This window comes from Battus philenor, unplaced genomic scaffold (assembly GCF_028537555.1).
Source record: "Battus philenor isolate CCGP_79_NKW_IND1 unplaced genomic scaffold, ilBatPhil1.0.hap1 SCAF_26, whole genome shotgun sequence".
NCBI classification, from domain to species: domain Eukaryota; kingdom Metazoa; phylum Arthropoda; class Insecta; order Lepidoptera; family Papilionidae; genus Battus; species Battus philenor.
In genome coordinates this window covers 1955644-1971236 of record NW_027181689.1, presented here as the reverse complement: position 1 = coordinate 1971236, position 15593 = coordinate 1955644, and the positions used below count along the sequence as shown (strand labels likewise).

General features: G+C 32.5%; 1 protein-coding gene across 1 annotated transcript in view; it reads left to right on the top strand.

Annotated features, from left to right (window-relative positions):
* Window positions 1-15593, top strand: part of LOC137925224 (muscle calcium channel subunit alpha-1-like) — a 110374-nt gene that overhangs the window by 63268 nt on the left and 31513 nt on the right. The window contains exons 12-25 of the mRNA XM_068768636.1: window positions 166-268; window positions 1134-1285; window positions 2761-2971; window positions 3992-4112; window positions 4415-4500; window positions 5938-6038; window positions 8556-8668; window positions 9692-9839; window positions 11248-11374; window positions 12293-12456; window positions 13107-13194; window positions 13273-13380; window positions 14382-14434; window positions 15149-15286. Of these exons, the coding sequence (XP_068624737.1) occupies window positions 166-268; window positions 1134-1285; window positions 2761-2971; window positions 3992-4112; window positions 4415-4500; window positions 5938-6038; window positions 8556-8668; window positions 9692-9839; window positions 11248-11374; window positions 12293-12456; window positions 13107-13194; window positions 13273-13380; window positions 14382-14434; window positions 15149-15286 (1713 nt within the window). The remainder of the gene's footprint in view (window positions 1-165; window positions 269-1133; window positions 1286-2760; window positions 2972-3991; window positions 4113-4414; window positions 4501-5937; window positions 6039-8555; window positions 8669-9691; window positions 9840-11247; window positions 11375-12292; window positions 12457-13106; window positions 13195-13272; window positions 13381-14381; window positions 14435-15148; window positions 15287-15593) is intronic.

The window sequence follows — 15593 nt, the reverse complement described above, 5'->3', positions numbered from 1 at the left end:
GGTACCACAAACAGAGTCGTCCAAAAACTCATACTATTTATTATGATATCGACCATGTAAATGAGATATATAAAGAAAATATGTTAAAAGAAATCTAAGAAATCTAATTGAATTTGACAAAACCTAACAGTATATGTAATGCCTAATTTTCCTTCTCCTCCTCAGTCAACCGAAGTGGCTGGACTACTTCCAGAACTACGCGAATTACCTCTTCGTTGTTCTGTTCACGATGGAAATGCTTGTGAAAATGTACGCTTTGGGTTTCCAGGTAATTTTCCACTAGACAATATTGCAACGGTGTAAGTCGTTGATGAAACATTCTAGTGGATATTGTCTTTTCCACTTCAACTTAAAAGAAGACATTCTTGCCTAAAAGTTGGTATCTCTACCATTTTAACTAATAAATGGTGAAAAAATTCTTTTCGCAAATAGTATGTATTATATTGCGTCAAAACCGCCTTGGTTGTGTTATTTGTATCAGGCTGGTTTTAATACAATTAAAAATATTACATTTTGAAAATGGAATGTAAAATTTTATTTGGAGCTATTTTTATTTTCTTTTTTTTTTGTAAAAATAAATACATTAAAAAAACTTTTAAGTTAAACGGTTTTTTGATACCCATATTATGGTGGTTGTGGAAAAATATGTACCTAGTCCGCCATATTGGAACGGCGTCTATCTTAAATTTTAAATTTTGACATAATCATCGTGTTTTACTAGTGTAGCCCTTTCATTTGATACCCATATTGAGGGGGTTAAGGAAAAATGTATCGGCGGCCATCTTAGATTTATAATGTTATTGATTTTATTATAATGTATTGTCATCTAAATTAAATGTGTGTACCAAATTTCAGATCAATCTGACAACGTGAAACGTGCTTAAACTTCAATTTCTAATTTTGACCCAAATAAATAAACAGATAAATTCCGTACGGGTCGAACTTAATAAAACCGTTTTATTAAATGAATTTAGTGAAGAAATTCGATACATTTTTCTTAATTTTACTTAAAAAAAAAACAAGTCAAAAACTTTTCGAACTAAATGGCACATACAGATTAAAGTTATCCGTAAATAAATTTAGAAGAAACGATGAAATTTTACAAAAAAGTAATATGCTATATTAACATACAGGGTTACTTCGTTTCGTTATTCAACCGGTTCGATTGCTTCGTGATGGTGTGTTCGATCGTGGAGCTGGGTCTTACTATCACCAACACCATCCCACAGCTGGGCATCTCCGTGTTGCGCTGCGTTCGACTTCTCAGAGTGTTTAAAGTTACCAAGTAAGTGTTGACAGATTTTGAACATTTTTATTAATGTAATAAATAATCTTTATGAACGTTACGAATTCTAGTGTAATGTGTGTATGTGTATTCGTGTAATTGGTTTTTATCTTGTGGGCTTTCCAAGGCTCTGGATATGGGCAGCGTGGGACCGATAATCGTGGTCTTCTGTGGGATAGTCTTGTGCCCTGCAGTGGGCAACTAACGGCTTATTGATGATGATAATAATGAAGTGTTTATTAGTAATTAGATAGTGGTATAATATATATTACATCTATTTATATAGATGAACGCAAATGTTATTTAATATTCTTGGCATATATATATTATATGCCAATAATATTAAATAACATTTTCGTCTATATTACTCGATAGAAAAATTCGAATTGCAATAAATTACTAAAATATTAGCTTGGGTGATGACTATATTTCTTGTCATATCGTCCAATTTTACATTTTATTAGTCATTATTAACTATGACTGTTGGAAAATGAAGTTCTTGTCGAAAAATCTTTTTATTATCTACTGCTTAGTTGATGTCTTTCAAAAAGATTTGTACAATTTCATTAATGTCATAAATCAGGGGTGGCCAAAATACGGCTCGCCAGCCACATGCAGCTTTTTGAACGATTAATTTTGACTTCGATTCATTGTCGAATTATTTAAATATTTAAATTTATACTACTTATGTCAGCTCCTGGGAAATTGAAACAAATTACTGGTGTGAATAATAATAATTATTCCACCATAAAATTAGGGAAATCAAAACACTGATCATAATTAACTAACCTGCATCTTAAGTATTATTAGGAGTGCTGTCATATACGTGTGCCGTTATATCTAAGTTCAAGACAGATTTTATACTTTTATTTAATTAACTTCAATAATAATAAAACATTCTTTTGCGTGTTTTAAATGCGCATTCAATTACGGCTAGTAAAAAATTTCAAATTTCGAAAAATGGCTTGCGCTATCAAAGAGATTGGCCACCCTTGATATACTGTACACCAATACCTCGCTTTGCGTCGTTTCATTTTGCGCTTTTTTCGAAGTTGCGTCGCTGCTTAATTAGCACTTATTTTCACTGTGCATCGTTAGATTTTCAAGGTTGCGTTGTTTTGGGTTCGAGTCTTTAATTTTTTTAAATTTTATTTTTTTACAAAAGATGGCAACACTTTTGCTTCTAATTGCGCCATGCCATCAAAACTCGGGGATTCCCTTTCTAACTAAAAATCAACGCAATTTTATCACAGTTTTATTTTCACTTTGTTTTGCTAATTTTGGAGATCAGTTTCAATTACGTAGTGTATTGTAATGTAGTGTTTTAATTCACTTTGCGGCGTTTCAATTTGCGTCGTGTTTTTTTGGAACGTAACCACGACGTAAAGTGAGGTATTGGTGTATTCCAAAAATTCCTTTAACAAAAAATGTTTTTTTTGTATCTCCAATTAAGAATAAATTCTTGTATTTTTCAGGTACTGGCGTTCTTTATCAAACTTAGTAGCCTCTCTTCTGAACTCAATTCAATCTATCTTCTCCCTTCTACTCCTTCTCTTCCTGTTCATTATGATTTTCGCGCTGCTGGGTATGCAAGTGTTCGGTGGAAGATTCGACTATGATCCTGTACAGGAGAAAGAGAGGCACAATTTTGACTCCTTCTGGCAGGCTGTGCTGACGATGTTTCAGGTAAGTAGGAGGACGCTGCTGCCAATCATCTGGAAACTTTTTTATGGGCAGTAGCAATCCTGTATAATTAACCCTTTCCACTCCAATGTCGAGTGTCACTCGACACTGATTTTGTTCCACAAGCTCCACTGTCGAGTGATACTCGACATGGTGTAATACTTCTTTTTGCGGAAAATTTTACAAACAGGAAAGATTTTTGTTACTAAAATGTTTGAATCACGAATGAATGAAACATATTCTAGAATCGCAAGGTACTATAATTCAATTCAATTTTATCGATGCTACATAACAGCCTTGGAGAGGAAAGGGTTAACGCACAAAATGTGAATTATTTAAGATTGTATTACAGAATCGACCTCGCGATCTTCGACATACAAATCTTAGTTCTCTACCGCTGCGCTCTCATTTAATAGTTGACATAATTATTGGCCTAAGGAAGGATCCCACAATTCTTATATATCACAATGGAAAAATATCTTTTTTATCTAATTTTTACTTCGAGTCTTTTACTCAAACTAAAGTATCATTGGTTTTGCAGATGTTGGTTGTTTTGATTCTAAAATCCTCTAGTAACCATTTATTTTTATTATAAATAAAGCATTATTACAAACAAAGTCATCTATGAGTAAAAAATTATATTAAAAGATTTTATGTAGTTGTCACTTTAAATAATAGATGGCGCTATTTAAAGTAGAGACTAGAAAGTTATGTTTCTAACGACATATTTGACAGAAAAGCCGATTGATATGTTACCGCGCCGGCATTGATTTATATACTAAATGGGAAAAGTTTATTGATAAGGAATGTTAAAATATTGTTGATTAGAAACAAAAACTTGTTAAAAATACATTCGTGTGAGTTTAACTTAAGAAAGCAACATTACTTTCCGGTCCCCCAAACAGATCTAACATTGAAAAATTATGAGATAAGTATGCTTTGAGATGGCGGCCTCTTTACTTAGATGATGTTTAGCTAGAGAAATCTCTCAATAATCAATATGTGCACTGAAACTTATTTCAGATACTAACTGGTGAGGACTGGAATGCGGTAATGTACCACGGTATCAACGCATACGGCGGCTCCGGTACTCCCGGGATGTTGGCATCTATTTACTTCATTGTTATTTTCATTTGCGGTAACTGTATCCTTTTTAAAACTGTATTAATATCATTTGCGCTGTTACGTTCACAATTGATTTCCATCGAATAAAGAAACTTTAAGCCGCGTATACGAGAATGAGGTCGAATTTTTTTAATATGTGAATTGTAAAAAGGTGAATGAAGGAAGCGCCCATAAGAGCTTTTACTGTATTACATTCAAATACACACAAAGAAGCTAAAATAATTCTCTCAAGAAGGTCACTACGATTTTATATAAATGTATTAAGATTACTTACAAGACTTGTTATTATATGAGAAGTATATCCTTAATGACGTCATTTAGATATCCTTCTGAACGTATTCTTGGCTATTGCCGTCGACAATCTGGGAGACGCAGAAGAAATGGAAGAGATACAGAAGGAGAAAGATGTGAGTGTCATTACTTCTTTTTAATTTTGGATTGTTGCAAGAATAAATGTAATTGTACTTTTTTGCTTTTTATTATTACTCTATTGGACGCGTTTATTTCAACGCTATTTTTCAAACAATTTTTATCATGACTGTTATTTTCGAAAAGTAAATTCTATGTTTTCCATAGATTTACTGTGTGTGCCAGATCCATATCATAGAATGCCCGAGTACAATGTTTCTGGCATATTACATTGTACGTATCAAACTAAAAGTAAATAGTAAATGTTTAAATATGTGGATATTGGTTTATTGACTCATTTACATGGTTGATATTAAATATTTAATGGAATCAGGCGTTACCTTGCGGAAGTCCATCCTAAGTAAGAAAAGGACCAATATTTAGCCGCTTCCGCACATGCAGTGGTAGTCGTGCAACAAAGTGCACCACCCGCTAGCCCGCTGATAAATGCGTGTGCGGCAAACAATGCGAATCACACAACTGCCACCGTTAAATCACTCAACACGTATTTCACCCCTCCACGGGTCATCTTCAGGAGTTATGTCACACCGATTAGTGCCAAACACAAAGAGATGGTTGATATTACTTACACATTGTTAAATTTCTTTAAAAATACCAGCTGTTGAGTTCTTGGCTCTTCTCTACAGACCAGCGTTTCGAGCCGGTAGTAACTTACTGCTTTTAATGTTGAAATAATCGCTTATTCAAAAGCGCATTTAAATGCATATTTAAAAAAGGAAATTTCGAATTAGAAATTTCAAAAATTTTGACTGACCCATGTAGCAAACTCCTCTCTGTCTAAAGTTTTAGTGGTTCTACTTATGATGTTTTAGAAACCAGTTCCAGAAAAGAGCTGATGATCGATCTTATCAGTCCTCGATCCTTTAGAAGGTTCCAGACACTTCATTGTTATAACTCTCCTATATCCACCGCATACAAATTCCAATCTATCTAGGTCGTTAGACTGGTTATAAGTTTTTTAATGGAATCAGGCGTTATTTTGCGGAAGTCCATCCTAAGTAAGAAAAGGACCAATATCTCTAGACTCAGCACGTATTGAGTGATTTAACAGTGGTAGTTGTGTAATTCGCATTGTTTGCCGCATACGCAATTATCAGCGGGCTGGCGGGCGGTGCACTTTGTTGCACGACTACCACTGCATGTGCGGAAGTGGCTAAATATTGTTCCCTTTCTTACTTAGTTATAAGTTGTCTGTTGTGTGGTCAAGCATGTTTGTTCTCTGGCTACAGAAATTTGTTTGTATTGTACTGTTAAAACTACAAGTTCTGTATTTTTGAAGCAATGATATAAATCCGATCTAAAAGATGTGATACCACCATATTCCATAGCTTTTCAATCTATTATAAATTTTCAATCAAAAAAATATAATTATAGTTTGCTTTACTAAATTTAAAACCTAAATATTTTAACTCCAGGAGGCTGACAATCCTGAAGCAGGGAATCCTCAGTTAGATGAAGAGAAACCAGAAACCGATGACGAATATGCAAATGAAGAAGAAGGATATTCTAGTGAAGGGTACTAATCTTTATAAGTAAATGATATTGGATTGTCTGTTTGTAGTGTTAAAATAACCGCTTTTTACTACATGCATATATACGGTTCATGTATCAAAATAATTTTTTTGTCTGTCTGTCTGTTCATGCTAAACTCTGGCATGGTTTAAACAATTTTGACGGGACTTATACTGGCAGGTAGCTAATGGCATAAGGTCCTTTTAATTAGGTCCTTTATTTAGAAAAAAATCTTTAACTATTTTTTCTTAAATACCAAGTGGACGGAGTCGTGGGCACAGCTACGAGTAGTTCATAATATGAAACTAACAACTTCCTTAGATAAACGTTTCGTAAAGAAATATAACAATGCATGATCATGCATATGTAATAAATTTAAAAGTTGATGCGCAATTATAGTTCAATGGTAAAGAACTTAGACTTGGGATCGTGGGTCGCGTATTCGATTCCAGCAATACAACATGTAATTCACACTAGATTAATAAAGGTCTTCCTATAGGGTTTTTCATTGATCGACCGTGGTCTGTCGCTGGTGTCCAAAATTTGACCTTCGGTAAAAGTAGAACCTATAGGATGGATGCACAGACCGCGGCCCGCCGGTCGAATACTTGTGGCCCGCCGACAGCAAAAATAATAACCTCGTACATTCAAAAAATATTGAATTCTATTCCAGAATAAAACCAAAAAAATTTAATTACCTATACTTCTGGCGGCCGGTCCGCCACCAGTTCATGATTTGCCCGAGTGGCCCCTAGTCTTAATAAGTCTGTGCAATCATGCTATAGGAGGTCCCTATCGTGAAGATGTTCACACTGCATTAATTATATAGAATTGCTATTGCTTACAAGGAAGTTTTCAGAGGATGGGCACCGCCCTGTGTATACTATAATATCACACCAAAATCACCAAGCGTCGCGATTATAGTATATTCCCACAAAGATATCTTTGTTGACTCCCACTGTAAGTCATAGACATCTCTGTCATATAATGGAAGTCCAGCGGCTGAAGCCAAAAAATAAATACAAGTATATTAAACAATTTTTTTTAAATGTTAATACAGTGTGTAAGTTTATTTTAAGTGATAATAAAGCCTACGAATGAATTGCCCCAGTTTGTCATAAGCTCATCTCATATCAGATTTGGAACTATAGGAGCTTTAAGTTCAAGAATGCTTTTGAGCTGTTAAGAAAATAAGGCTCTATGATTAAATGTATCTGCTACACTCGAGCCTATCGAAAGGCTTTGAGAAGGTTTTAATTTCATATAAATTTGTCGTGGTCTCACAGGATTCTGAATTATTCCATCCGAGATTAATATATATAAGAAATATTTATTTTCGCATTTATATAACACGCGATATAAATTTACGGTGATTTTTATAACAACAATTTGGTTATTGAATCTAAGCCTGAAGGATGCTATTCCATTAATGAATTATTTTTGATAGTATGTCATCTTTTTATGTGAATTTAAAGAAAAAAAATTTATGACCTTTTACTATACTTTTATTATTGTTACAATGCAGCCAAAAGTATAGGAAGTACAAGAGGGTTGCCAGGTAAGGTATATTTCTTATTTTTAATTAGATTTAAATATGCTTAAGAAATTTTTGATTTTTTATTTTAAAAAAAATTTTGCCTTACACAAAGCTTATTATTTATATTTAAATTATATTAATAAATAATAACATTAATGCGCTTATTTAAGTATAAAAAAGCATAATACTTATGTCGCGTATCTTAATAAGCTTGTAAAACTTGAATCTTATTTATGATACTCTATTAAAGTATGTAGTATGTCGCTATATCTGTTTATATTAAGATAAATATGTATATATCTGAGATATAGCCTCGATAAACTTTTTTATGGTGATGAACATAGATGATTGTAATGATCTCATGTAATAAAGCTATTTTGACTTTGACGTTTAAATCGGCTAGCATCATTACTTCAATTACATCAAATGCAACAATGTGTTCGAAGATGCGAATACTACTGTGGTTCCAGCAAAAACTCTCTTGTTTCATGAATGCATCCTAATTTACACTCAGACAAGACTTAAAAGTATTCATAGCATTAATAACTAAATTTCAATAATCAACCTATCTTTTAATTAGGTCATTATAACATTTAAAACCAATATTTATAAATATTTGAAATTATTATTATTAAATAGGTAATAATAGCATAAACATGTTAACCAATTGCACTGAAAAAAGTGCGTGGCAAGTCGACATATTTTTAAATAATTTGATTATCAAAAATTTAAATAATTTGGTGCACACATCGTCTAAGAGATTATTTATTTTTCGAGCTACATCTAGATTTGTATTATTTTATTCATTGCAATTGTGAAGTTCATTCGTATCGCAAGTGGTTAATGATATCTATTTCAAAAATAATATTGACAAATTTAAGCAGTGTTATATGAAAATTCAAATACCTATAAAATTAATTAATAAATGATGGAAAAATTAAATGAACGAATAGATAAGATAATTAGAATTACTTTTATATACAGGTCTGAACACGAATATGAAGAAACGGGTTCAGAGGAAGAAGTAGATGAACAGGAAGCGGAAGAAAGAAATAACATCAACGAGGTTCTAGTCAACAATGATGTGAAACAAAACGGTATTTACATTTATTATTACTAATTACAAACCTTTTCATCACCATCACCATGCTAGCGGATTATCATCTACTAAAAGGCATAGGACTCTCCCAAATATCATCACGATGATCGATCTTGCGTTACCCAGGTCGATTTCCCGCGCCCTTGAGTATGTCGGTCCATCTATTGGATCTCTACCTTTGACGCGCCTACCATCTCTACACGTATCAGCAAAATTAAATTTTATAGAAGCGTATGGCTTTAATATTAAACTAGGTAGTTCATGAATAAATTACAAATACATTAGTGTATGTTATTTTACTTGATCCAATAGTGGTAGCCCAGCGATAGTGGACTGAGAGTACAATCCTATATAGTTTACATTTTGTGTATCAGTTATATAGGATTACCAATGCTCACGTAAAAGTTTCTAGAGGATGGCAGCAGTGATCGCCAACCCGTTTAGCTATTATGGTATATTCCCTCATAGATATGTTTGCGGTAGACCTATGCCTTACTAATAATAATAATTGTACTAGCTGACCCGACAGGCCAAATTCTATTGATTTAAGCATTTCAGTTTAAAAAAAAATTAATGTAATATTTTTCAGTGACAACTTCGTTTGTTAATGTAAAACTAACAAATAAATTTTTGTGATCGATAAATATATTTATAACTTATTGCTTTTATTTTGTATTATAATGTTATTTTCCCTTTTTTTTTTCTTAAATTTATTTTTTTCATTACATTCTACAAAGTATAATTAAATTCATACATATATAAATAAATATATATTGTATTAATCGTGTATATTTTTTAGAATATTTTAATTACAAGTTTACCTATTATTTCACCGATCATTATTAATCTATCTCTACTACTGCTAAATAGTCAATGATTTTGAAATTAAGTTCATCGTAAAACTACATTATTAAAATTTATCACAGATTGACCAGCCTTACTTATTACGCCTATTACTTATTATGCCTTACTTATTATTAGATTTCAAAATTCAAAATTATATTGATCCGATCTATTCAAGGTGATGTGAAAAAAGAAGAGCCATCTCCCATGAAGCGCCAGGCCACTGTATCCGCCCGCCCTCGCCGTCTTTCCGAGGTTGAGATCAAGACCCAGGAGAAACCAATACCGGACGGTAGCAGCTTCTTCATCTTCTCCAAGACCAACTGGTGAGGTTCATTTTACTACCTATTTTTAACTTAACCTAAGTAATTTTAACTTATGATGGAAGGGGAAGATGCTGTCTTTACTTGAGTAGCTTTTAAAGACCGGTGTTCATATTCTATCCCTACGCGGAATAAATAAATATTATTGGTATTTTAACACTAAACCTACCAGTAGCGGTCAAATTGACCGTTTTCAAACTTTTCATCCAATTTACACAATTTTAATGTTATAATGTTGTTATCAAACTATATGACAATTCTTAGAATATGTATATAATATTTTCTTCACTCTTTACTTTAAGTTATTTTTTATTTTTCCAAAAAACAAACTTATTATTTCATGATATAACACGCGTAAAGACATATCCTTAGGTGTGAATAAATCTATATATTTAAAAAAAAGGCCTATGGAGCGTTTTCTTAAAAAGTTACATGGTGATTAAAACAAGCGTTTAATAATAGTTTCACGGTTGTATATAGCTTTAAAAGGGTGAACGTTTAGATCATTTGTCACCAAAAAACTTTAAAAGCTTTTACGTATATTTCTTATCACCTATACAAAGTGATCACTTTGAATCATGTTACATTAATTTATTCTATTATAATGCGATAAGGCTAATTCAGAATTTTCCAATCTTTTTTCCATAGCTTTTCTAAAATTCTTACGCCTATTATGTTACAATAATTTTTATATTAAAGTGAAAGGGTTAAAATCATGTCGAGTCCACTTTCGAATTGCTACCCTTAACAATGAAAAGCCTTCTTATGGGGCGTAAACCCCACGCTTGGAAAGACTGAGATATTTACTCCTGGCTGTGCAAATTCTGCAGAGATTAATAATAAACAATAAATAAATTTTATACCTAGTAATCCTAATTTTGAAAAGGTTTTTTTCTTACTATTTTATCATAAGGTTGTGTTAGTACACAACCTTATAGTTATCTGAAACTTGAATTTTGTATAGGGTGCACCATATATTAAAATATTTAATGGAATTAGGCATTACCTCGCGAAAGTTCATCCTTATTAATAAAAGGACCAATATTTAGCCACTTCCGCACATCTCATCTGTTTGGTGCCAATCGGTGTAGCATAACTCCTGAAAATGCCCCGTGGAGGGGTAAAACACTTGTTGAGTGATTTAACGGTGGCAGTTGTGTAATTCGCATTGTTTGCCGCATACGCATTTATCAGCGGACTGGCGGGCGGTGTACTTTGTTGCACGACTACCACTGCATGTGCGGAAGTGGCTAAATATTGGTCCTTTTCTTACTTATATTAAAATGACTGTAAATGACCTATACATTTACCCCTTTAAAGTTTTTACATGTATATAGAAAGTGAGTGGCAGCCAAGCTATGGATGATTTAAAATCAATGATTTTTATTAATTACAAATACGATTAAATCAGGTTCCGTGTGACGTGTTACAAAGTGCAGAACAACTCGTGGTTCAAGAATCTAATCCTTCTCTGCATTCTGGCGTCGTCCCTCATGTTAGCGATGGAGGAACCAGTGCCCACCGGTGTTATCAATGAGGTAACGATATGTTATATTTATGAGATAGATTCATACATGCTTAATAAAACAATACAACCTAGAGGTTGTTTAGACTAAATTACTTACATTTAGCATGAGATTATGAAATATATTTCGATTATATTTATAAACACTTTATTCCTAAGTGAGTTTATAAAAACAAAAGTTTGATACGTGCTATAAGAAGTGTACACCTTTCAGTTTTATCATATACATTTATTATTTTTACTGGATACAGTGGTTAAGATCGAATTATATACTTTATTAGATATCTCTGATTGACTTTACTAGGTGTCTCTGATTGACTTTACTAGATGTCACTGATTGACTTTACTAGGTGTCTCTGATTGACTTTACTAGATGTCACTGATTGACTTTACTAGATGTCTATGATTGACTTTACTAGATGTCTCTGATTGACTTTACTAGGTGTCTACGATTGACTTTACTAGATGTCTCTTATCAACTTTACTTAATGTCTCTGACTGACTTTACTAGATGTCTATGATTAAATTGACTAGACATCTCTGATTGACTTTACTGGATCTCCCTGAAAAAATACATTTTTAGAATATATCTGTGATTGAGTGTTTAGAATATATTACATGACTCTCTCTAGGTTTCAAGGTTTTGTTTTAAAATCCTAATCATAGTGGATATCTAATTAATATCACATTTTAGTACTTCTATCTATCTTATATAGTTGTAATGAGGAGATCCGTATAAGTGTCAATTTTTGTACGTGTTACGAATTTTTGTTTTAATTTAAATCTATAAAATCGAGATGTTGTTATTGAATTTCTAAAACAAAGGCAAAAACATTAAACAGTTTTGAAAATGATTAGAATTTATTTATTAAATGATACTTAAATTTAACACGGTTTTTCTTAATTATTTATTCTTTATTTTATACCACAGATCCTGCGCAAGATCGATTATTTCTTCACGACCGTGTTCACGATAGAATTGATACTTAAATTGATCACTTATGGCTTCATACTACACAAGGACGCCTTCTGCCGTTCCGCCTTCAATCTACTTGATTTATTGGTCGTTATAGTATCTCTCGTGTCTTTAACTGGGTAAGTATTAATAGTTTTTTTTATAATTTAATTTATTTGTATATGCTGCATGCAGACGATATTCAACAGGTTGTATAAAACATGAGAAAGGCTTATGTTTAGTAGACTCCCTTCTGAAAGGATGCAGATGATAATGACAGTTGTAAATATATAACAAATGTAACTGTGATGATCACAAGAAAACTTTCATTTCACCACCAAAGGCGGTTCAAGCGACATATAGCATCTTCACGCTGTCGATATGATGTTTTATACACCCATCAATAATTATATACATTCATGTATATGTATATTTCTTATATATATACATATATAAGTATATATGTGTGTGTTAACATTCCGATGACCTTGTTAAGGTCGTTGGAAGGCATTGGATACAGGCCATTGCCAACAGGTGAAGGCAGTGGAAGTATTATAGGTGAAATTATGATGATGATAGCGTAACAGCCCAGGCGGTGGACCTCTTTGAGAGTCTCATGCGCCATGGTAGTTTCAAAAAGTAAACTTTTTAACATAATGTTATATATGGTTTGTTACATTTAATAACATAAGAGTAGCTTTACTTGAAATGATCTACCGAATCCAGTTGACTTTAATTATTTATTATTATTTTTTGGGTACCTTAATGTAATAAAAAATATTTTCATCAGGTCCAGTAATGTGTCCTTTATAAAAATCCTGCGAGTTTTCCGCGTACTGCGACCTCTTCGAGCCATCAACAGGGCCAAGGGCCTTAAGGTCAGTTGTGTAACTGTACAGACCTCTAAATCTAACCGGGTCGAATAGTGAACGTAATATTTCTTTATTGATTTCTAGCACGTAGTTCAGTGCGTGATTGTCGCTATTAAAACCATCGGCAACATTTTACTGGTGACAAATCTTCTGCAATTCATGTTCGCTGTAATGGGGGTGCAAATGTTCAAGGTAGGGAGATGACATCCAGATCTGTTTGTTTTTTTTTTTTTAAATTTTAATTCCGGCCAAAATTCATTTATCAACGACACCTTTGGGTCAATCGATTTCGTTAAATCCGAAGTAAGTATTAAATGACGGTTGTTAGAACAGATGAAAAAAATTCTTTTCAAAAATTCATCTAATTTCGCTTCGTGGTGTGGCTTTTGTGCGTTTTTCGAGAATTAGATTTACTAACATCGTTTCACTTCCGCTTCCGCTAGTGGGTCCAAAACATCGCTGATTTTGCATGAGTTTTTTTTTTCTTTTTGGTTTTACGTTTTTTTTTTCGTTTTTAATAATATACCAGCCCAAAGGTGTTGTGTGGTGTTCATTAATTTATTTGTAAATTGTGATTTTTTGGACTCAGACCGTGTTGTTATGGGATGCTTTATTGTGATTTTTTTGCACCCCTACCTTGACATTTTCGCTCTGTCACTAGGAAAGAGGTATTTTTGTTTGTTTTTATTTTTTTTTTTAGTCAGATTGGGACGCTGGCAGTTTTTATTTTTTTTTTATTTAAAACCCTTGTAACGTCCTTTATGCGGAATTCCATTTTTAAATTTTAAGTTTCTAACGTTGTTTTTCTTTTATTCCATTACACATGTGTTATCTGTACAACTGCGATATTGGCATATACTGGTGGAAATAAAAACCTTGTGATCCGGTAAAGTAACTGTTTGTTTGTGTGTTTATGTGTATAACAGTACGTCGTGAAGTGTGTGTTTGCATCGATTAAGTCTATTGGTAATATATTCGTTATTAATCACATGCTGCAATTCATGTTCGCTGTGCTAGGTATCCAGCTGTTTAAGGTAGGTACACCTTATTGTTATAGCAGTAGGGTTTATTTTGCAATGTATCAACTGCGTTTAACTTGTGTGTGCTGAGCTTTGACGTACGAAGCGAGGTCAGGTGATATTTAATTTTTTATTTTTCAAATTTCGAACGTTCTAAAATGAGTTTGGTTGCAGGGAAAGTTTTTTAAATGCAGTGATATCACAAAAGTCACACAAGAAGAATGTCAGTAAGTACATGTTATTTCTCTCTCTATGTATATATATATTTATTTATATTTAAAATTGATTTATCTGTAATTGATTATTGTTTAGATATTTATTTACAAGCAGTTTTAAATCTTTAATTATTTGAGTAATAAAAGTAGAATATTACCACGGGCTCAGAATGCTAGTCTGCCAAGAAGAGCAAGCCACAAACTCTACAGCTACTTTTTTAAATTAAAATATACTTAACAATGTTTTTTGTATAAAATATAATTAAAACCATGTAAATGAATTCACAAATCAATTACCACATATTTAAGTCAACTAAAAACTCTTGTATGCTATAACATGATACATCTAATAATATATTTCTTATTTTCGATTTAAAACTAAGAAAAGAAAGGTCTAAGATATTAAACATTTCACTTCAATAGTTGCATGGATTGACGAAATGGGCAATTTCGTTTTATAATAATGCATTAACATTATGAATTTTTGTCTTACTATACAAGCGAAAGAAAAAAGAAAATATATAGTCACAGAAGGAAAAATAACATCACAGAGTGGTTAAAATCATTTACATTTTATAAAAGAAATAATTTTAAAATACGTGGCTATGATTTTTTGGTTAATTTTAAATTTCACAAGAGCATTATATAATTTCGTATCCTTGACGTTGAATTATGGGACACCATGTATTAGCAAAAATTCACTTAATTTTTTGGTATTTTTTTCAGAGGTTCATACTTGGTTTACGAGAACCAGAAACCACAGATACAGGATAGGTTGTGGATAAAGAATAAATTTAATTTCGACGACGTGCTAAACGGAATGCTTACTCTTTTCACCGTGTCGACATTTGAGGGTTGGCCCGGGTGAGTTCTTTATTTATTTATTATTAGATGAGTGGATGGCGTTCTTTGGCTACATCTAACTTATAATAATTGATAAAATCTATATATCAATACATGGTTATTAGATATAGTAAAAGCATTTGAAGGTTGAATATATAACATACTTGCTGACAAATTACCTATATATGTTTCACTGCGAGATCGAATTCGAAATAAAAAGATCCACAGAAGAACTAAGGCCATCTTTATAGCTCTAAGAATGACATGTCTGAAGTGGCAGTGGCGATGGTTTTTGGGTCCGAAAGGTTCTCGAGTGGCAACCACAGGC